Source organism: Phascolarctos cinereus, unplaced genomic scaffold, assembly GCF_003287225.1.
Source record: "Phascolarctos cinereus isolate Bilbo 61053 unplaced genomic scaffold, phaCin_HiC Scaffold_726;HRSCAF=1367, whole genome shotgun sequence".
NCBI lineage: Eukaryota > Metazoa > Chordata > Mammalia > Diprotodontia > Phascolarctidae > Phascolarctos > Phascolarctos cinereus.
The window spans coordinates 406,970,093-406,991,314 of NW_027556098.1; the positions used below are offsets into that span (position 1 = coordinate 406,970,093).

The following is a 21,222-nucleotide window of genomic DNA, read 5'->3' on the forward strand; positions in this document are numbered from 1 at the left end:
TCCAGCTCTACCCCCAGATACCCCCTTTGTGACTTCCAGGGTAAGGGAGAAAAGCTGGGGAAGGGGGCTCAGCTTGCTCCTTATCTCCCCCCCCCAGCTTAACTTCTTCTCCTTTCACTTAACCAGAGCACAGAAAATGGGGATAATAGGATTTAGAGCTGACTGGGACCTTACAGATGGAGAAAATGAGTCCCAGAGAAGTTGTGACTTTCCTAAGGTCACACAGTAATGCAGTCAGAATTCGAACTTGTTTCTTGACTCCAGATCCAGTCCTCTGGCCCCTTTACAGATATTTCCCCACCCCTACCCCCACAAGGGCAGGGAATGCACAAATGGCTTTGACCTTGGTTGGGGTGGGGGGAGGGGAGGAGGGTGACCCTTCCAAGCAGAGAAGGGCATTAAGGGAAGGTTATCTTATCAGAGAGAGAGAGAAGCAAACAAAGGGACCCAGCCCCAGTCTCTCTCTCTCTCTCTCTCACACACACACACACACACACACACACACACACTCATCATAGTGACACACACACAAGCTGGTTTATAACCCCCCCCAGGCAGGCCACATATGTTACACTAACCTGCATGATTTCTCACCCTTCACCCGCAGCATAAACCTCCCTCAGCCCCTAGTGTGCCCCCTGTCTCCTCTCAAATTCTTCTTCTCCGAGATAACCCTTTGCCCTCCCTGGGAAAGGAGGAGATGGCTCGAGAGTAGGTGCCTCCATGTCTGGGGTACAGGCGGCCTTGATAACAGTTCTCTTCCTGAACGGCATGTACCCCAACATCACCTTTTGTCCACTGGGCCTCACAAGTGGGAGGAATTGCCACCTCCCACTCTAGTCCTCAGGAGGGCCCCTTGAACCTTGAAACCCCTAAATGGGAAATTGGGGGAAATAACTTCAAATTTCTCCTTGCTTCAGTCCATCCTCCACGCAAGTGCTAAAGCTCAGGTCAGACCACCAAGAATTCAGTAATCAGTAATCTCTAATGGCTCTTCCTGCCTCTGAGTATAGAAGCAGACTCCACTCTTCGGCATTTCAAGCCCTTCACACTGTCGTGCTAACCTGCCTTTACAGACTAAATCTACTGGGCCTCCCTTCTCACTTCTGCGTCTACCCCAGTTGGCTTTCTTACTCTTCCTTCTACGGCTCCCTCCATCTCTCTGCCTTTGCTTGGGCCAGTCCCCATTCCAGAAGGGCCTTGGCCTCTTCCCTTCTGCCTCGTAGACTCTATTTTCCTTCCAGACTCAGCCCAGTTGATCAGCTAAGGCTTGACAATGAGACAGTGGTCTCTTCTACAGAAAGCCTTTCCCGACTTGCCCAGCTGCTCCTGCCTGCCTCCCCACCCTCACTAACTTGTGGGCATCCAGTTTTTCCTACACATTTTGCATAAACTTACATAGGTCCACATCTCCTCTTATAGAATACAGTTCCTTTTGTCTTGTATCTTTAGTGCCTAGCACACAGAATGGGAAAGGGGAGGGGAATAATCACGGTGTTTACCATGTGCCGGGCACTTTGCTAAGCACTTGGACACATTATTTCATTTGAGCACACTTTAAGCACAGTATGATCCACCCAGCTGCCCTTGCAAACCTTAATGTACTACATAAACCACAGCTATCATTATCGTGGATGCTAGGTCGAGCAGTAGATAGAGTGCCCAGAAGACCTGAGTTCAACCATGACCTCAGACACTTTCTAGCTGTTTGACGCTGGGCAAGTCACTGAACCCTATTGGCCTGAGTTTCCTCATCTGTAAAATGAGCTGGAGAAGGAAATGACAAACCACTGTAGTATCTTTGCTAAGAAAAACCCAAATTTTCCTGGGCAAGTTACTTAACCCTGTTTGCCTCAGTTTCCTCATCTGTTAAATGAGCTGGAGAAGGAAATGGCAAACCACCCCAGTATCTCTGCCAAGAAAACCTCAGATGGGGTCACAAAGAGGTAGACAGAATTGAAACGCCTAAACAAGAAAAAAGTTTGCAAAATCACTTTTTAAGTGTTATCTCATTAGAGATGAGATATCTAAAGATTATCTAAAGTGGAGATGATCAGAGGGAAGGATCTAGCATTAGGGGGGGAATAGGGAGAGGGGGGAGGCGAAAGGGTTCAGGCCAGACACTATACTAAGTGCTTTACAAATATTATCTCATTTGATTCTTGCAACAACCCTGGGAGGGAGGTGCTATTATTATCCCCATTTTATAGATGAGGAAACTGAGTCACAGAGCTGTTAAGTGACTTGCTCAGAGTCACACAGCTAGTAAGTATCTGAGGCCAGATCAGATGTTTTGTATCACCTAGGTGCTACATTCAAGCTGTGAGATCAAGTTAGGAGTTTTTTTGTTTCTAGGTCACATTATCGATTCATGAAGAGCTGGCATCAGGACACACTATATTCTGTGTGTCCTATGTGTACGTAGCTTGTCCTCTGAACCGTTGCCCCATGGATGGGTCTCCCCTTCGTATCTTATAGGCTGGTGGCATCACGTATGGGGTGTCCTGTGTGCTGGTGACCCTTCTGCTGTTTGTACCACGCACTAAGCTTCTGTATCTTGGTGGTGCCACACACTGGGTCTCCTGTGTGATGGCTGCCAGCTAAGCCAACCTATGGCCAGACGTTTATCTTGGGATCAGAGCCAGATCCTTCCTGATGACTCCACCATTGCTGTGGCTTTCTCATAACTTTCCCTAGTTTAAAAAAAAATCCCTTTTAGAGAATTTCTGCTTGGTCTCAGCTTAACTTAGGGTGAAAGGGCTTGAGCCAAAGGGGGCTGAAAAGGGTAGAGGTCAGGTCCTGGTAAGGGTCAGAGTGGGGGCAATAGCTGGCCCGGTTCTAGAGATCAGAGATGGGGGGGGACATCATGGCAGGCTGGATGAAGAGGGGGGGTGGGAGAGCCCTTAAGGGAGGGGGAAAGTCAATCATCATGAAGGTCCTGGGTCCCTCCCTCTCTGTGGCTGTCCTGGCTTCCTCTCCTCTAACCCCGCTAGAAGGTCTGTCCCAGACCAACTCCTGGCTGTCATCCCAAGGAGCCAATAATCAGCGTCAGTCCTTACACCCTTATCTCCAGCCTTAGGGGCTGGTCTCGCTCTCCCGTGCCCTCCCCCCCACCTATATCAGGAGCTGTGAAGGTCGAGGGTACATTTGTCTTCCCAGTTCAGCCCCCAAAAGAAGGCCCTGGAGCAGCCATGGGGAAGTCGGTGAGAGCAGGATGTGGGAAATTCTGGGCCTGGGACCCACCTTATACAGGGAAGCAAAGCTGTGATTCATGTCCTGGGTCCAGGGGAGAGGGTGGCTGAGGGTGCCATCCTGGAGATCCAGGGTCTTGTTCGAGACCCAGGGGAGGCTGTAGTCCTGTCCGAGGTCCAAGAGACAGACAAGGAGACTGGGAACCTTGTCTTGTATCTAAAGGAAAGGAAAACAAAGAACCCTACCTTGGTCCAGGGGAGAAATCTTGGGGATTTTGTTTTAGGTCCAGGATGGGCAGTAGCTGAGGGTCCTGTCCTGAGTAAAGGGGAGGGAGGAGGAGACTAGCTCCAGAGAAGAGGTAGCTGAGCTTTCCACCCTGGGTCTAGGGGAAAGAGGGCAAGTAAGGCCCCACTGGGGATCCAGGGGAGGCTGGGGCTGTGTCCAGGATCCTGGCTGGGTGTGAGGGGTGGCTTCTGTCCCCTCTCTTCTCCATTGTCCTCCCTCCACCAGGACAATTATGAAATGTATTCAGTGGAACTGGGCCGGAAGGGCCCTGGGGGAGACATGGAAGCCAAGATTCAGAAGAAGAAGAAGAAAGGAGGTGGAGGGAAGAAGGAGAGGCTGGAGAACATGAAGAAGGAGATGGAGATTGTGAGTGGTGGATGTGAGGAGGGAGGGCAGGAAGGTATAACTGGGGCTAGGAGAGGGATGCGGGTGGGGAGGTCACTGAGCTCCCCTGTCTGGTTACAGAATGATCACCAGCTGTCAGTGGAAGAACTGGAGAAGAAATACCAGACAAATGCAACCAAGGTGAGGAGAGGGGAGCAGAGAGGCAGAGACACAGGGAAAGAGACAGAAACAGAGATTCAGAGAGACAGATTGGGGAGGGAGAGACAAAGGCAGAGAAAGACTAAAAGAGAGAGAGACAGACAGAGACAGAGATAGAAGAAGACCAGAACAGAGAGAGAGTGGAGAGAGAGAAAGACAGGAAAGAGAGCTAGTGGGACAGAGAGAGGCTGAAAAAGAGAGTGAAAGAGAAAGGGAGCAAGAGAGAGACAGGGGAGAGAGAGATAGGAGAGAGAAACAGAGAGAGAGACAGAGATAGAAAAAGACCAAACAGAGAGGGGAGAGAAAGATAGGAAAAAGAGATAGCAGGACAGAGAGAGGCTGAAAAAATAGAGTGAAAGGGAAAGGGAGTGAGAGAGAGACAGGGGAGAGAGAGATAGGAGAGAGAGAAGCAGAGAGACAGAGACAGAGACAGAGACAAAGACAGACAAAGAGAGATAGAGACAGAGACGGGAGATGGACACAGATACAGAACCTCAGAAGTACCTCACTGGAAGGGTCTCCTGCAGCTGTCTAGTCCACCCCATGCCCAAGCACGAGTCCCTCCTACAACAACCCCAACCAGGAGATCACCAGCCTCTGCATGAAGACTTCCTGTGCCAGAGAGCTTCAGAAGCAGTCCCCTGTTCTTCAGGACGGCTCTTTCATGGTTGGGATTTTTTTCTCTCCTGACAATTAGCCTAGCAAACTGGCCTTTTTGAAACTCCTACTCATTGCTCCTGATTCCACCCTCTGGGGCCGAGCTGAGCAGGGCTAACCTTCCTCATGCTGGCCTTTAGAGACAGTGCTCATGTCGTGTCCCGTGTCCTCTCTTCTCCTTCAACCAATCCCCACCTGGCCGGAAGTTGAGGCCCTTCCTCATCCAACTCATTCTCAAGCTTATCTCAAGCATTTTAGAAATGGCCCTAGTAAGCCAGAAGTGGTCTGATGTGGAGAAATACACAGGTAGACCCAGAGACAGACATGAAAGAGACACTTTCTAGATAAAAGCAGGGAAATGGATTAAGAAGGGGCAAGTGAGTCCTGCAAAGATGGAGAACTGGTCACCTAGGGGGTAGAAGGGGTGACAGCACCCCTCAAGAGCCAGTTTGGGAGGAGCTCCTGGGGGAGGTCATCCAGCTTTGACCCTTCTTTCCCTCCCTTCTCTCCAGGGACTGTCCAACCGCTTGGCAGCTGAGATTCTGCTCCGAGATGGGCCAAATGCCTTGCGCCCCCCCAAAGGCACCCCCGAGTATGTGAAGTTTGCCAGGCAGTTGGCAGGAGGGCTACAGTGCCTCATGTGGGTGGCTGCAGCCATCTGCCTCATCGCCTTTGGCATCCAGGCTGGAGAAGGGGACCTCACCACAGATGATAATGTGAGCCCGCTCAGGAATTCCCAAGTAATAGATGTCCAAGGACCGGGTGGGGAGGCTAGAACATCGTGTCTAGCATGTTCTAGACTGGAATGTGTCCTGAGCAAGGGAAGGAGGGACCAAGGAGGGAACATGGGCTGGACTTCCCCTCTCTAAGCATAATCGCCCCCTGTCTGTCCTCCCCAGCTCTACCTAGCCATTGCTCTCATCGCTGTTGTAGTAGTTACCGGCTGTTTTGGTTACTACCAGGAGTTTAAAAGTACGAACATCATCGCCAGCTTCAAAAACCTCGTACCACAGGTCGGGGATGTTCCAAGGTGGGAAGGGATTGGAGGTGGGAAGGATGGAGCAGGGAAAGGGGACAGAGCCTTGGACTGGGGAATGCTGGAGAAGCCTGAACTTTAATGAATGAATGAAAGAAAAAAACATTTATTAAATATCTACTATGTGCCCAGCACCTTCCTAGTACTGTCCAAGGTGCTGACTATACAAAGGAAAAAAAAAGAGATCCTGACCTCAAGGAGCTTTCTTACTAATGGGGGAAACAAGACAGTACAAGGGGGTGGGGTCAGGGAGGGGAGCTGTGGTCTGGGGAGTCACAGGGCTAGTGAATGGAGCCAGAGAGGTAGTTGAGTATCATTCTCTTTCCAGTAGTATTGACTTGACTACTGTTCCCAGAGCAAGAGGTGGGAGGGAGGGGGAGAAAAAGCATTTATTAAGTATTTACACTGTACCAGGTACTGTGTTAAGTGCTTTATGGATTGATCTCATTTGAGACTCACAACAGTCCTGTTATGATCCCCACTTTACAGTTGAGGAAACTGAGGCAAATAGGGTTAAATTACTTGCCCAGCATTACACAGCTAATAAGCGTCTGAGGCTAAATTTGAACTCAGGTCTTTCTGACTCCAGATCCAGCGCTCTATCTAGTATGGCACCACCTAGCTGTCTTGGCTGGAAGTTGGGGTGGTAGGAGGTGGAATGTATAGTATAGGCCAGGTATTCTGGTGGACGGAGGGCCTTACTATACAGAGTGGGTCAGGTAAGCTGGTGCACATTCACCCACTAATCAGGACAGCCCAGCATAGAGTGGAGCTAAAGATGGGTAGATTAATTCCTCCTAAGGCTTGGTCTGGGGGTCACTACTTCTGGTGGGAAGAGGGGATTCGGTAGCAGAGCAGATGCCAAGATACCTGCCCCAGGTAGGCTCTGGTTTCATTGAGGATATCTGTATGGAGCCCTGTCAACTCTGCCTGTTCCTAGCTAGGGGCTGTGACCTTGAGACAAGTGACCTCTCCATCTGTCAAATGGGCACAGTGCCAGTACCTCCTACTTTGTAAGCCTTAAAGGGCTACAGCAACTGGAGCTTCCATTCAGTCAACCCTGGCTACTCACACACTCCTCTTATTTCCTTCCATGTGAATTTTCACTTCTCTGTACTTGTTTTGTATATGTTCTCAGTAATGGTGGTGGGAGAGAGGAGAGAACCTGGCCTTTCTCCCAGTATGGTGACTCCTTCTATGACGGGCAGTTCTCTACCCAGTTGTATCAGTTTGGGGCATTCAGGGATGAAGTGACTGGCCTGGGGTCACACATCTCGTACATGTCAGAGGCAGGATTTGAATCTGCATCTTTGTGGGAAGATAGCATCACAGATCCAGAGTTGGACACCATCTTTGTCCAACTCCTTCATTTGACAAATGAAGAAACAGGCCCAGTGGCTTGGTCGTATAAGTAGTAAGGGTCAAAGGCCTTCAATAAAAGTAGCCCACATTTTAAGAATATTTTAAGGTTAACAAAATGCTTTTCCTATCAGAGAAATGGCAATTCTGTCAGGTTTCAGTTAAGGAACAGTATAGATGAGGACAGTGAGACCCACAGTCATACAGCTAGGGGATATCTGACCTGAACCTTGGGCAAGTCACTTAAACCTCCTTGGGCCTCAGTTTCCTCATCTGTGAAATGAGGAGGTTGGATGAGAAGGCCTTTGAAGACCGTTCCAGCTCCACGTTTGGGTCTCTGAACCCAGATTCCCTTCTTTGGGCCAGAGCTCTTCCCACTAAGCTGTCCACCACTCATGCTCACTGGCTCTCCACATCTCTCCACTCCCCTCCATCACCCCTTTCCTCAACCTGTCTGCCTCTCAGCAAGCCACTGTGATCCGCGAAGGGGACAAGTTCCAGATCAATGCTGACCAGCTGGTGGTGGGAGACCTGGTAGAGATCAAGGGAGGCGATCGTGTGCCAGCCGACATCCGCATCCTGTCTGCACAAGGCTGCAAAGTAGACAACTCTTCGCTGACCGGAGAGTCTGAGCCACAGACCCGTTCCCCAGAGTGCACACATGAGAGTCCCCTGGAAACACGCAACATCGCCTTCTTCTCCACCATGTGCCTGGAAGGTCAGCATCCCCAGCTGGGAAGAGTCACCAGCCCCTGCCTCCTGCCTCCCCTCTCTGGCCAGCCCCAGAATCCCTCCCCATTGCCCAAGTCACTCTGGTCCTGATCCCCAGGTCACCATATACCCCTCTGTTCCCCCTACCAGGCACAGCACAAGGCTTGATAGTAAACACTGGGGACAGGACCATCATTGGGCGCATCGCTTCGCTGGCCTCGGGTGTGGAAAATGAGAAGACACCCATCGCCATAGAGATCGAGCACTTTGTGGATATCATTGCAGGCCTCGCCATCCTCTTTGGGGGCACCTTCTTCATTGTGGCCATGTGCATTGGCTACACCTTCCTTCGGGCTATGGTCTTCTTCATGGCCATTGTGGTGGCTTATGTGCCTGAAGGACTGCTGGCTACCGTCACGGTGAGCCTGGCATGGGGGCCCCTGCACAGGTCATGGTGAACCTGGGACACAGGTCACTATTGGCCAATGTCATTGTTGGCCGAAAGTGGCCTCCGAAAGGCTACCGGCTAGCCACTGTGGTCCAGCTGGAGCATAGAAGGAGCAAAAGGAGGGCCCTGGGTGCCTGGGTCCTAGGCAGGGAAGGGGAGGGTCAGGGTTGGCAGCCTGAAGCCCAAGTCCTCTTCCTTGCCCCCAAGGTTTGTCTGTCCCTAACGGCCAAACGTCTAGCTCAGAAGAACTGTGTGGTCAAGAACTTGGAGGCTGTGGAGACACTTGGTTCTACTTCTGTGATCTGCTCAGACAAGACAGGAACTCTCACTCAGAACCGCATGACCGTATCACATCTATGGTTTGATAATCATGTGCACACAGCTGATACAACTGAGGACCAGTCAGGTAAGGGAGCAGGGGGCCAGTAATCTGGGTGGCAGGGAGAAGAGGCCTGGGGAACAGAGCCCTAGCCTCAGTTCTGGCTTCAGTGCTTGACTATGTGACTGCTTACATCACTTTCTGCCTTCCTGGGCCTCAGTTTCCAGACAGATAGATAGATAGATGATAGATAGATACATGCATACATACATATATACATAAAAAGATGGATAGATAAAAAGATGGATGGATAGATAGATACATAGACACCTATGTACACACAAGAGATAGATAGATAGATAGATAGATAGATAGATAGATAGATAGATAGATAGATAGATAGATAGATAGATAAATAGATAGGTAGATAGATAGATAGATGGATGGATGGATGGATGAATGGATGGGCATATGGGTAAATGGATAGATAGACACACAGACACATACATACACACAAGAGATAGATACATAGATAGATAGATAGATGGATGGGCATATGGGTAAATGGATAGATAGATAGACACACAGATACCTACATACGCAGAAAGATAGGTGTATGGATGCATTGATATAGATAAAGTATCAAATACTTCCTTTGTGCCAGGCAATGGGTGAAGCATAATAGTGGATGCTAATAGCAAGCATTTATAGGGCACTTTAAGGTTGGCAAAGTGCTTTACAAGTATTATCTCATTGGACCCTCCCAACCCTAGGATGTAAGTGCTATCATCACCCCATTTTACAGATGAGAAAACTGAGGCAGAAAGAAGTTAGGTGATTTGCAGTGCCTGACTGGGGCGGGATTTGAATTCAGGTCTTTCTGTTTCCAAGTCCAGCATTCTCTTCCCTGTACCACATGGAACACCCCTCCTCTTTACTCAGGCATGGAAGACTGTCCCTGTCCTCAAAGAGCTTATGTTCTAATGGGGGAAGACGACATATAAAGAGAAGCTGGAAAAGGGGAGAGTGTGGTCACAAGCCCAGCACATAGCTTGGAGCTGGAGGCTTGGTTCTTGACAAAATAAAGTTAATCATAAGCAAATAATGATAAATAATAAAATACATTTCCAACCAGAATCCAGGCTGATTCCAGGGGCAGGGAAGAGGTGGTGGGGGGGGACATGGTTTGGCTGCTTGGCCGACCAATGACAGTGGGTGGGTGATGCATTAGGACCGGTGAACAGGATGAACAAATTCTTCCAAATGAAAGGCACGGTCCTTTCTGGCTCTTATTCCTGAGATCTGATTATTTCACCCTCAGTTTCCTCATCTCTAAATATGGTTGGGTGGCCCATAGGGTACTTTTCCCACGCACTGACCTGTTTCCCTCTTATGCACTCTGTCCCCGACCAGGGCAGACCTTTGACCAATCTTCAGAGACATGGCGGGCACTGTGCCAGGTATTGACCCTCTGTAACCGTGCAGCCTTCAAGTCCGGCCAGGATGCAGTGCCAGTACCAAAGGTGGGGCCTGGTGACCTGGGGGAGGTTTGGGAGGAAGGGACCAACACTCCCAGGGTTGAGGGGAGGGCAGGATTGGGGGTCCTGGCTTCTAACATCCCCTTCGCTTGTCCTTCTGGCCCCAGCGCATTGTGATAGGAGATGCCTCAGAGACCGCCCTGCTCAAATTCTCTGAGCTGACTCTAGGTAATGCCATGGGCTACCGGGACCGCTTCCCCAAGGTCTGCGAGATCCCCTTCAACTCCACCAACAAGTTCCAGGTGAGGCCCTGAAATATCCACCAGTCTGCCCGTGCCTCCCCTCTTCCCCAGAGCCAGCCAACCAACCCCCTTCCCAAAGCTTGCCTGATTCTCTGAGCTTCCCTTCCCAGAGGGGGTCTCGTAGTAGGGAGAGTGCCCTGGCTTTGGGAGCCAGGACAGACTGACTCCCAGCTCCAACACATACTAGCTGTGTGACCCCAGGCAAAGCACTTCCCCTCTTGGGCCTGAACCTGGTCATCTGGAAAATGGAGGCCATGAGACTTATCTCTCATTGTTGTTGGGAGGAGAGTACTTTTACAAACTTCAGAAGGGCTATAGAGATGGGAATTAGGAGTCTCATCAGCTTGTTCCCTGAAATGGCCAATACAGAGCCTCTCCCCACCACCATCAATTCATTGAGGCAGTATGGTATAATGGTTAGAGTGACCAATATGGGATCAAGAAAGCCTGGTTCAAATCCCACCTCAGACACTTACCAGCTGTGGGACTATGGGCGAGGCTAGTTACCTCAGTTTCCTCCTCCGTAAAATGGACTGGATGTCCTCTAAGATTCTCTCCAGCTCTCACACTCTCATCCCAAGATCTGTGTGCCCATGTGGATTGAGAGGAGGTGATCTGGTGGAATTGGGGCAACTCCATTGGTCAAGGGACCTTTGGTCCACCCCCCACTATCTCTGGATCCCTCCTTGCCCCCATGTGACCAGACATTTTGTCTGTTCTGTTCAGCATTTACTAGTATTTATTGTGACCTCCCAGCCCATCTTACCTTCTCCCTCCATGGCTCCACTCAGAGTCCCATGACTCCCCTCTACCCTGGGTCCTTCAGAAGGAGTCAGAGGCCCTGGGTCCAAATCTCACCTTTGTCCTTGGGATCTGGACGAGTACTTTCACATCTCTGGCTCTGTGAGCTGAGGGAGTCAGACAGCATCACCTTGAAGGCCCCTTCGAGCTCTAAGCCTCTGCCCTGCACCTCTCCCTGGCCAGCTGTCCATCCATGAGCTGGAGGACCCAAGAGACAGGCGCCATGTGCTGGTGATGAAGGGGGCCCCTGAGCGGATTCTGGAGAGATGCAGCTCCATCCTCATCAAAGGCCAGGAGCTGCCCCTGGACGAGCAGTGGCGGGAGGCTTTCCAGACAGCCTACTTGGCCCTGGGGGGGCTGGGTGAGCGAGTCCTTGGTAAGCAGAACTTGAGGAGGGGAGTGGGAATGGAACCTGGGGACCAGGGCTCAGGGCTGGGCCTCACCACCTCTATGTAGGACCTGGAAAAAGCCTTCCTCCCCTCTGAGCGTCAGTTTCTTCATCTATAAAAAGGGGGATTTCCACCAACAATGTGACGACTTGGTCCTGGAGTTCAAAGACCCTTCCTTAGGGAGATCCCTGGGCCTCTCCTTCCCTCCTGCAGGGCTCTAATGCACTTTGTTATCTGTAGGATTCTGTCACCTGTACCTGAGTGAAAAGGATTTCCCTCGAGGCTTTGCCTTCAACTCCGATGAGATGAACTTTCCAAGCAGTGGGCTCTGCTTTGCTGGGCTTGTATCTATGATTGATCCTCCACGGGCCACAGTCCCCGACGCTGTGCTGAAGTGCCGGACAGCGGGCATCAGGGTACCAAGTGTGGGGCAGGGAGGCGAGGGTTGAAGCATCAGGGAGGGGGTGGCTTTGGGATCCAGAGACAGGAGATTGGTTCAAAGGGACCACAGAAGCTGTAGATGTGGCTAAAAAGAAGGTGCTGGGGCTGGGGAATTAGGTAATAAAGAGAGGGGGCTGACCTTGGAGCCAGGAGGACCTGGGGTCAAGTCCTGCCTCTGACCCATACTGGCAGTAAGACCCTGGGTAAGTCACTTAACCACATTGGGAGCTCCCTCCATTGACAAATTATGAGTCTGGACTAAAAAACATCCATTGCATTTGTAATTCTATTTCATTGGGGTCGCTGGGAAGGGACTGCACCTGCAATTGATAGGTATGAGTATGGGCATTAGTATAGGCACCTTCTCTGCCTAGAGGACAGAATGCTTCGTGATTTAGTCATAGTCACATAGCTGATAATAAGCTTTTTGGCATGACTGAGCCTCCGCTTTCTACTTACATGACCTTGGGCAAGTCACTTTAGGGCTACATACCTCAGTTTCCCTATCTGTAAAAATCAGGGCGCTTCCCAGTGTCCTTTTAGCTTTGCATTTGTAATCTGAGATCTGGGAATTGTTCTCCTCTTTGCTCCAGGTGATCATGGTAACAGGCGATCACCCAATCACTGCTAAGGCCATTGCTGCCAGCGTTGGCATCATCTCTGAGGGCAGTGAGACCGTGGAGGACATTGCCGCCCGACTCCGTGTGCCAGTGGAGCAGGTCAATCGGCGGTGAGGCCCATCTCTCCCCTACTCCCAACTTTTTCTCCCACTATCTCCTCAACCCTGGGGACCTCCCGAGACTGTTGTTAAGTCTTTTTCAATCATGCCTGACTCTCTGTGACCCCATTTGGGGTTTTCTTGGCAAGCATATGGAAGTGATTTACCATTTCCTTCTCCAGCTCATTTTACAATTGAGGAAACTGAGGCAAATAGGGTTAAGTGACTTGTCCAGGGTCACACAGCTAGTAAATGTCTGAAGCCAGATTTGAACTCGGGAACATGAGTCTTCCTTACTCCAGGCCTGGTGCTCTATCTACTTCAACACTTATGAGCCTGATCCACCTCGAATCACATCCCCCGTTCTCTGCTTCCAGGGATGCTCGCGCCTGCGTGGTGAATGGGGCCCAACTGAAGGACATGGACCCGGCTGACCTAGTGGAGACCCTGCGAATGCACCCAGAGATGGTGTTTGCCCGGACCAGCCCCCAGCAGAAACTGGTCATTGTGGAGAGCTGCCAGCGGCTGGTATTCAAGTCCATAAGCATGTATTCAGTGTCTGCTGTGCACAAGGCACTGTTCTAGCATTAGGGATGAAAAGACTTCTTGGCAAATTCCCGGTTTTTGTATGTGCTGTCTGGTGGCATGGTGGTTCTTGGATCACAGATAGGACTCAGAGCTGGAAAGGGCTTTGGAGATAGAGCCAACTTTCTCATTTTACAAATGAGGAAACTGAGGCCCAGAGAGGTCAAATTGTGGCTAGTAGGCAGCAGTCTGAATTTGGTCCCTGGTCTCCTGATTCCAAATCTAGGGCTCTAAGATCCTGGTCCTTGTGAATGTCTATATCTCCTGGGTTCCATCTAGGTCTGAGGCTCAGGCATCTTTGGTTTGAGTCAGACCTCTGATTCTAACTGCTCATGTGATGTTGAGAAGTCCCTTGCCCTTTGTAAAACTCAGTTTTCCCATCCAGGGCATGAAGGTTTTGGAGTAGGGAGGTGAGAACACCTTCCACAAGGTCAGAGTCTAGATTCCGCCAATGAATAACTTGGGTGTTCAACCAAGTCATTTTTCCTTTTTTTTGAGACTCAGTTTTTCTGTCTGATAAATGGGAGCTTGGAAACCTTAATTACCCTTCCAGCTCTAAATTCATTGTCTCCAAGGTCCTGTCCTCTTTAAACCACACCCTTCACGTTCTCACCCCCGTGGGGTGCGATCTGGGCCGTGTCAGCTGCGGTCCTGGGCTCCACGGGAGGTAGGAGGGTTAGGTAAGGTGAGGTTTAGGTTCCCAGGCCCTGACTCTCAATCTCCCGACCTCCTTTCGCTTGGCCCCTGCAGGGCGCTATAGTGGCCGTGACCGGGGACGGGGTGAACGACTCCCCTGCCCTGAAGAAGGCGGACATCGGCGTGGCCATGGGCATCGCGGGCTCAGACGCCGCCAAGAACGCGGCGGATATGATTTTGCTGGACGACAACTTTGCCTCCATAGTTACTGGCGTGGAGCAGGGTGAGAGCAGTAGTGTGGACAGGGGTGGTGGTGGTGGTGAGGGATGGGGGGGGAGGGTCCTAGAGCAGGGGCAGGACGGAGGCGCAGGACGGGGTGCCAGGATATGGAATTGGGGCGGGGCACAGAGGGGATGGGGGTGTCGGGAGACCAAGGTGCTGAGCTATGCGCAGCACCTGAGCGGAGTCGGGGCCACAATTTGGGGTCGGGGGATGAGCTTGGAATTCAGCCTGCGGGCCAAAATTTGGGGTGACCCCGAGGGTCAGCGGGCCCTTGGTTAGGGGTGGGGGAAGGCGATCAGAATCTCAGCCGACTTCAGTCCGTTGTGATGCGCTCCTGCACCCGTCTCCCCCTCTACCCTAGGGCGTCTGATCTTCGACAACCTCAAGAAATCGATTGCTTACACGCTGACCAAGAATATCCCCGAGTTGACCCCCTATCTCATTTATATCACTGTCAGCGTCCCCCTGCCTCTGGGATGCATCACCATCCTCTTCATCGAGCTCTGCACTGACATCGTGAGATTTCGGCACACCCTTGACCTTGACCCCACCCGACCCCAAGACCCTCCTTTGACCCTCGCCCCCGACCCGAGACCTTACCCGAGCACGTGGCTCTGATATTTCCCCCTTTTACCCAAGAGCCGCCCCCCCCCATTCCCAGTGCCCCTCACCGCTCTCCCATTTCTCCAGTTTCCCTCAGTGTCTCTTGCCTACGAGGCGGCAGAGAGTGACATCATGCACCTACGGCCGCGCAACCCCAAACGGGACCGGCTGGTGAACGAGCCGCTGGCTGCTTATTCTTACTTCCAGATAGGTGAGGGAGCCAGTGCACCGCGGGGGGCCCCCAGTTTCTATTTCTCTTTCCCCCTTCCCCCTTCCATCTATGAATCCCCACAGTCTCCATCTCTTCCGTTCTTCTATCTCTGTTTCTGGAATCTATAGTGTTCAGGACAAGCACCTCTGATGAGAGCGTAGCAGAGTCCTTTACGGAGCTGCTCATCCGGTCTTGGTGTCCACCTGCCACCCAGCTGTCACCTTGGCTCGGAGAGGCTCTAGTGTGCAGCATGGCCACACCCAGATAAAACCATCTGGGCAGATGGGCTAAACTAGGTTGAGGGTAACGAGGGGGTCTCAAAAGCTGGTGAGTTAGGTGGGATGTCTACCCTAAGCATGTGAAGACTTCCTCCAGCGCAATGGGCAGATGAGGACAATTAGTTCCAATGGCCATCTGAAGCAGGCACTGTGAAGCACTTAGAGCATGGTCAGACATTGAAGACGCCAAGGTCATCCGCTGCATCCTCTGTCTTTTGTCAGCTGTCCTGACTTTTGTCCTGTCATTGGACTTTGACGACTCAGGAAGAGAGAGTGAAGCTGATGACTTTGTGCAGCTCTGTCTCACTTCAATCCAATTCACCCACAAGCCAGGACATCACTTGGGATGTCACTGGTTCTCTTCCAAAACGAAGGATGAACAATATCTCTGTTTCTGCTTTCCTGAAGCCTCCCCAGCAGGGCAGATTACTCAGTCATAGCCTCATGAAGTCCCACATCTTGAGCTGTAAGGCCTTCTACCCTCTAGTCCGTTCCTCTCCTTTCACAGATATGGAAACTGAGGCCTCCAGAGGTGCAGTGACTTCCCAGGGTCACTCAGATAGTAAATGGCAGAGCTGGGATTTGAACCCATGACCTCTGAATCCCGATTGTGATCAGCTTCAAGGCTGACCAGGGAAGCCCCCAGCCTGGTACAGGAGACGGGGCTAGGGCTACAGCTCCACAAGGAATGATGCTGGGAGAGGAATGAGCAGCCAGCCCTCAGGGCTGAGGCATTGTCTCTCTGTGTCCTCTCTGTCGCCCACCCCCAGGTGCCATCCAGTCCTTTGCTGGCTTCGTGGACTACTTCACAGCTATGGCCCAGGAGGGCTGGTTCCCCCTGCTCTGTGTGGGCCTGCGGCCCCAGTGGGAGGATCACCACTTACAGGACCTACAGGACAGCTATGGCCAGGAATGGGTGAGCTCTGGTGACCGCATGAGTCCAGCCCAGGCATGAAGGAGGGTGATGGGAGGCTGGATTAGGCTTTGGGCCTGACCCTTTCTGTCCTGTGACCTGTGATCCCTGACCCCATAGACCTTCCACCAGCGTCTCTACCAGCAGTATACCTGTTATACCGTGTTCTTCATCAGCATTGAGATGTGCCAGATAGCGGACGTGCTCATCCGGAAGACCCGCCGGCTCTCTGCCTTCCAGCAGGGCTTCTTCCGGTGACCAGCCCCAGCCCCAGCCCCTTCCCTCCCATATACACACTCCCTTAATACTATGTGTGGTTGATAAACTGGAAAGAATGGAGTCAAAAGATCTGGATTCAGATTCCACCTGGCAGGTGATGTAGATGTGATCTTGGTCAAGTCCCTTCCATGAATGGACTGCAAAATGAAGGCATTGGATTGGATGCCTCTAAGGGCCCTTCCAGCTCAAGAGCCTCCAACCATTGGCTGCCCACATAAAGGCTCTGTGGTCTACACAGTGCTGTGTTCTCTCCTGGATCCCAACAGCAGCCCTGTGTGCTAATTCTGGAGTCAGGAAGACTTGAGTTCCAATCCCACCCATGCCACTTACTACTGGTGTGACTGTGGGCAAGTCCCTACCTCCCCTAGTGCACATTTGCTTCTGGGTCTTTACCATGTTGGATTCGATGGCCTCTTACCATGCTCCTGTGTATGGAAAGCACGTGGCAGTCTGAAATACAACATGCACACTCAGATGCTAGTGGAGGAGGAGGTGAAGACCATGAGAGGGGAGGGGATTTGCAGATTAGAGGCAGTCGCAACCAGTATTCAGGTGGCATCCTTTGTATTCCCCATATCACAGCAAGAATTATGTCCAAGTCCTTCATTCTGAGGGCATTGTGCATATAGTGTGTGAATTTGGAGTCAGGAAGACCTGAGCTTGAATCCTGCCTCAGACACTTACTAGCTGTACGATCCTGGGCAGCTCACTTGTCTGCCTTAGCTTCCTCATCTGTAAAATGGGGATATTAACAGTCTGTACCTCCCAAGGTTGTTGTGAAGATGAAATGATGCCTGTAGGGTGTGTAAGCTTGAAAGGATTATATAAATGTAAGCTACTAAAGGGGAGAAAACCAAGGTCCAGAGAAGGGAAGGGACCTGCTTGGCTGGGGTCCCAAGGAGTTACTGGAAGAATGGGGAGCTAAGCCCAGGTTTCCTAACTTCAGGACCAATGCTCTTCCAACCACTCTACCCGCTAGCCAATCTCCGACTTCCCACCTCAGCCTTCACATCCCGGACCCCTTCCGTCTTCCAGTCCCCCTAATCCTGCTCCACCTGCCAGATGCTGACCCCCCAATGTCCCCACAGGAATAGGATCTTGGTCATTGCCATAGTCTTCCAGGTCTGCATTGGCTGCTTTCTGTGCTACTGCCCGGGAATGCCCAACATCTTCAACTTCATGCCCATCCGGTATGGGAACGGGGCGGGGGGGTGGATTGGGGACCTCTGGTGCTGCTGGGGACTCTGGGAAGTGCCCTGTCCTTCCTTGTGATGCTTTCCTTGCATCCTTCCAGGTACCAGTGGTGGCTCGTCCCCATGCCTTTTGGCCTTCTCATTTTTGTCTATGATGAGATCCGGAAGCTCGGTGTGCGCTGCTGCCCAGGAAGTGAGTTTAGTTGCAGACACCCACCTCCTAACCCCACTGATCGACCAATTCTGACTTCACTTGTGCCTTAAGACTTTTCTCCCAGGGTTCTTAGGTCCTCACGGTCTGTCTCTTTATCTTTCTCTGACCCTTTTCCTCATTTGTCTCTTCCCATCTCTATCTCTCCCTCAGGCTGGTGGGACAAGGAGCTGTATTACTAGTAGAGAAGCCACTGAGAACCTGGCCTTCCCTGGGGCAGAGATCTCAGACTGGAGGGGGAAGAAGCTGGGAGTCCTGGATGCCTGGGTTCTCCATGGGGGGAGGAGGCCAATAAAGAGTTCTGTGAGCTGGAACCTGGGAGTCCTTGCCTCCTTCCATCTGTACTGTACTTACACACCTTCGCAGCCTCTTGAGGAAGAATCAGTTTTTTCACTATACCTGCATAGTTCCATCACAAATTGCTACTTGCAGGGCAGGGGGACATTTGCTATATCAACAGAATCACAGAATTTTAGGACTGGGAGGATGTAGTCTAACACGAAGCCCAAAATGATTTGCCATTTCCTTCTGCAACTCATTTTACAGATGAGGAAACTGAGGCAAACAGGGTGAAGTGACTTACTCAGGGTCACACAGTGACTGAGGCCAAATCTGAACTCAGGGAGATCCTGAACAGGGATTTTGCTATAACAGACCCAACAAATAGTCTTTGAAGTTTCCAATTAGGGAGAACCTCATTGCCTCCAGAGACAGTCCTTTACACTTTTGGGCAGTTCTGATCCTTAGAAAACATTTCTTAATGTTGAGCCTAAACTCTTTCCCACTTCCCCCCATGACTCCTGGTGCTGTCCTCTGGGGTGAAACAGAACACATCCAATCTGCCCCCCCACACAATAGTCCTTCAAATGCTTGAGGATGGCTCTCAGATCCCCTCAATTCTTCCCTTCAGACCAAATACCCCTGGCTCCTTTAAGCAGACCCTCACACTGCACTCAAAGCCCTTCCCCATCCTGGCCACCTTCCTCTAGACCCTCTCCAGTGCACCAGTATCCTTCCGCTGTGGTACCGAGAGCTGAAACCCTTGAGGCATGGTAAGAAAGAACAGAGGGACTCTCACCTCTGAATGCCTCTCTTAATGCAACCCAACATTTCTCTCTCTACATATATATTCTGGCTGTTAAAAGCACACAACTCTCGTTAGGCTTTCAATCCACTAAACCCTGATCTTTTCTTTTTAGCCATAAGTAGGGCCCTAGGTTATAAAGTAGCCATTGCCACAAAACTATTTTTACTTGTCTGACTCCGTGCTCTGCAAACTTTAACGTGCTTTATAAGTGACTTTTATCATGATGACCCAGGACGTGTAAACTGCAGCTTCAAGACTCACATGACAACTCCCTTGCTTACAAGCCAACGATAAGCTGTACCAGGTACACAGGAATCCAGGGTGTAGAAAGTTTTCACTAAGACTCTTGGGACACCTTGAACAAACAGGCTGGACATTTTTTTTTTCATTTTCAGGTAATTTATTTTAAGTCATGTTTTTCGAATAGGCAAAAGAACCCCTTTCAGAACAAGTGAACCCTAATGCTAGCTCCTTTTCTTACAAATTCAAATATTAACAAATAACCTAAACATGGCCCAAGTCAGATGGGGAGGCCAAGGGAGGGCACAGCAGTTTCTCTACTGGGCCAGAAAAAAGCATGTCTTCAAACCACCAAAGAAACACATTTCAGAAAGTCTAATAAAAGTTAATTTTATGTCATTAAGATGAGTTAAGCCATCATTCCCTGAACTGACGTCAGTTTGCTACAGGAAAAATGCTTGCTTTGAATTAGTTTCAAAAACGTGAGTCGCCAGGCAAGCCCCAAAATGTACACTGGAGACTCTAGCCACACCAGTGTGGGCTTCTCACTGTGAAGCACCCTCTGGTGACCACTGGTGGGTCTGTTCCTCCACACCATGTCTGCCTAGGGGAGTGGGTCTGGTTTGAAGGCGTGTGTAATCTAAAATGATCACATTCTGGCTCATCACTTACCTGGTTACCCAGCTATATAAAGGTTTGTTTCCCATGACAGGGGTAGGGAGTCATTCCTTCCTAAGCATGTACATTTGAGAGTCATGCTCCACTGAACATCTCCCCACCTCCCCAGTGCAGAGAACAGAAGGTGGGAAAAGTATTCCAATGAGATTATGATGGAGAAGGAGACAAACGTTGTAAGAGGGCAAGTCTATTTCTACGAAGCCTAGTTTCTGGAAGCAGAAAAAAAGACCAGGAAAACTGGCAGCATCTGATGGCAATACTGGGAAAAATTCATTTTCTTTATAAGCTAATTCTCCTACAATTCTGATATAAAGCGTAAATAATCTACGGTAGTTTCGTGACATCGCCACCCCTCCTGGCTGTTTGGATACACCAAGGCCTCAGTCAGGCTGGACATTTTCAAAGAGAATAAGGTATCATGTCCATGTCAGCTGGCCATGGTCATCAGAGTGGGGCTGGATGATCCATAACGGATTCTAGACACTCACTTGGTACAGGCTGGCTCACTAGATAATCCAATCAAGGGATTTTCTCCTTATATCGACACTCCCACATATAGCCATATAGACCCAGATCGGTAGAGCTGGAAAGAACTTTCATATTACAGATAAAGAGAATGAGTGCCAGAGAGGCCAAGCTGTTTGTTTAAGGTCACGTATGAAATGCTACAGTGGAGAGAAAGCTATACTTGGAGTCAGGAGAGGTCTGGGTTTGAATTCTGACCTTGATGCTCACTGACTTTTGAAAAAAAAAAAGAATCACCTGATCTCTGAGCCATTGTCCTTATCTGTAATATGGGGATAAAATGAAACCTGCAGCCTCCACTTCAGAGGGAGGTTTAGTGTTTATAAAACACTTGGTAAAAATTGTTGTGATTGAAAAGAAGGTGGGGTTTGGAGTGAGGTGACCCGACTTCCAATGCAGCCTGTCACTCATGCTTTGGTGACTTGGGGCGAGTCATTTGCCTCATTCTCCTCCCCTGTAAAATGAGGGGGTCAGACTAGATGAGTGCTAAGGCCCCTTTCTTTTTATATATAATCGTCAGCTATTATTAGTCAATGGCAGAGTCTGGACTTATTTGACCAGAAACATCTGCCCACTTGCTTCTTGCCCCATCCTGGCACTCTGTTCTGTGCCAGGTCCTGAGAGGGAGGGTGATAAATGGGCCTAGGTCCCTGCCCTTGGGTGAGAAATAGGGCATGGATATACTGGGAAAAGAGAAGCCGGGGCATCAGGCAAGTGCCCGCTGAGGAGGTGGGCACTGACCTATGGATGGTACACTGAGCTGGTTCTATGAGCAAACATCTGGCTCTCTTGGAGACCTTGCCCCTTGCTTCAGAACAGCAA

The 21,222-nt window shown here is 50.6% G+C and overlaps 1 protein-coding gene across 1 annotated transcript; it reads left to right on the forward strand.

Annotated features, from left to right (window-relative positions):
* Window positions 1-3,191: 3,191 nt before the first annotated feature.
* On the forward strand, window positions 3,192-18,148 carry ATP4A (ATPase H+/K+ transporting subunit alpha). The gene is made up of 22 exons (XM_020976980.2): window positions 3,192-3,203; window positions 3,703-3,843; window positions 3,943-4,002; window positions 5,190-5,393; window positions 5,577-5,690; window positions 7,538-7,790; window positions 7,934-8,202; window positions 8,439-8,637; window positions 9,964-10,073; window positions 10,196-10,330; window positions 11,315-11,507; window positions 11,761-11,936; window positions 12,555-12,691; window positions 13,057-13,207; window positions 14,015-14,183; window positions 14,544-14,698; window positions 14,873-14,996; window positions 16,045-16,190; window positions 16,308-16,441; window positions 17,555-17,656; window positions 17,761-17,852; window positions 18,024-18,148. The coding sequence occupies exons 1-22, from the start codon at window positions 3,192-3,194 to the stop codon at window positions 18,050-18,052; spliced, it is 3,105 nt and encodes a 1,034-aa protein (XP_020832639.1). The 3' UTR covers window positions 18,053-18,148.
* The last annotated feature ends 3,074 nt before the right edge of the window (window positions 18,149-21,222 follow it).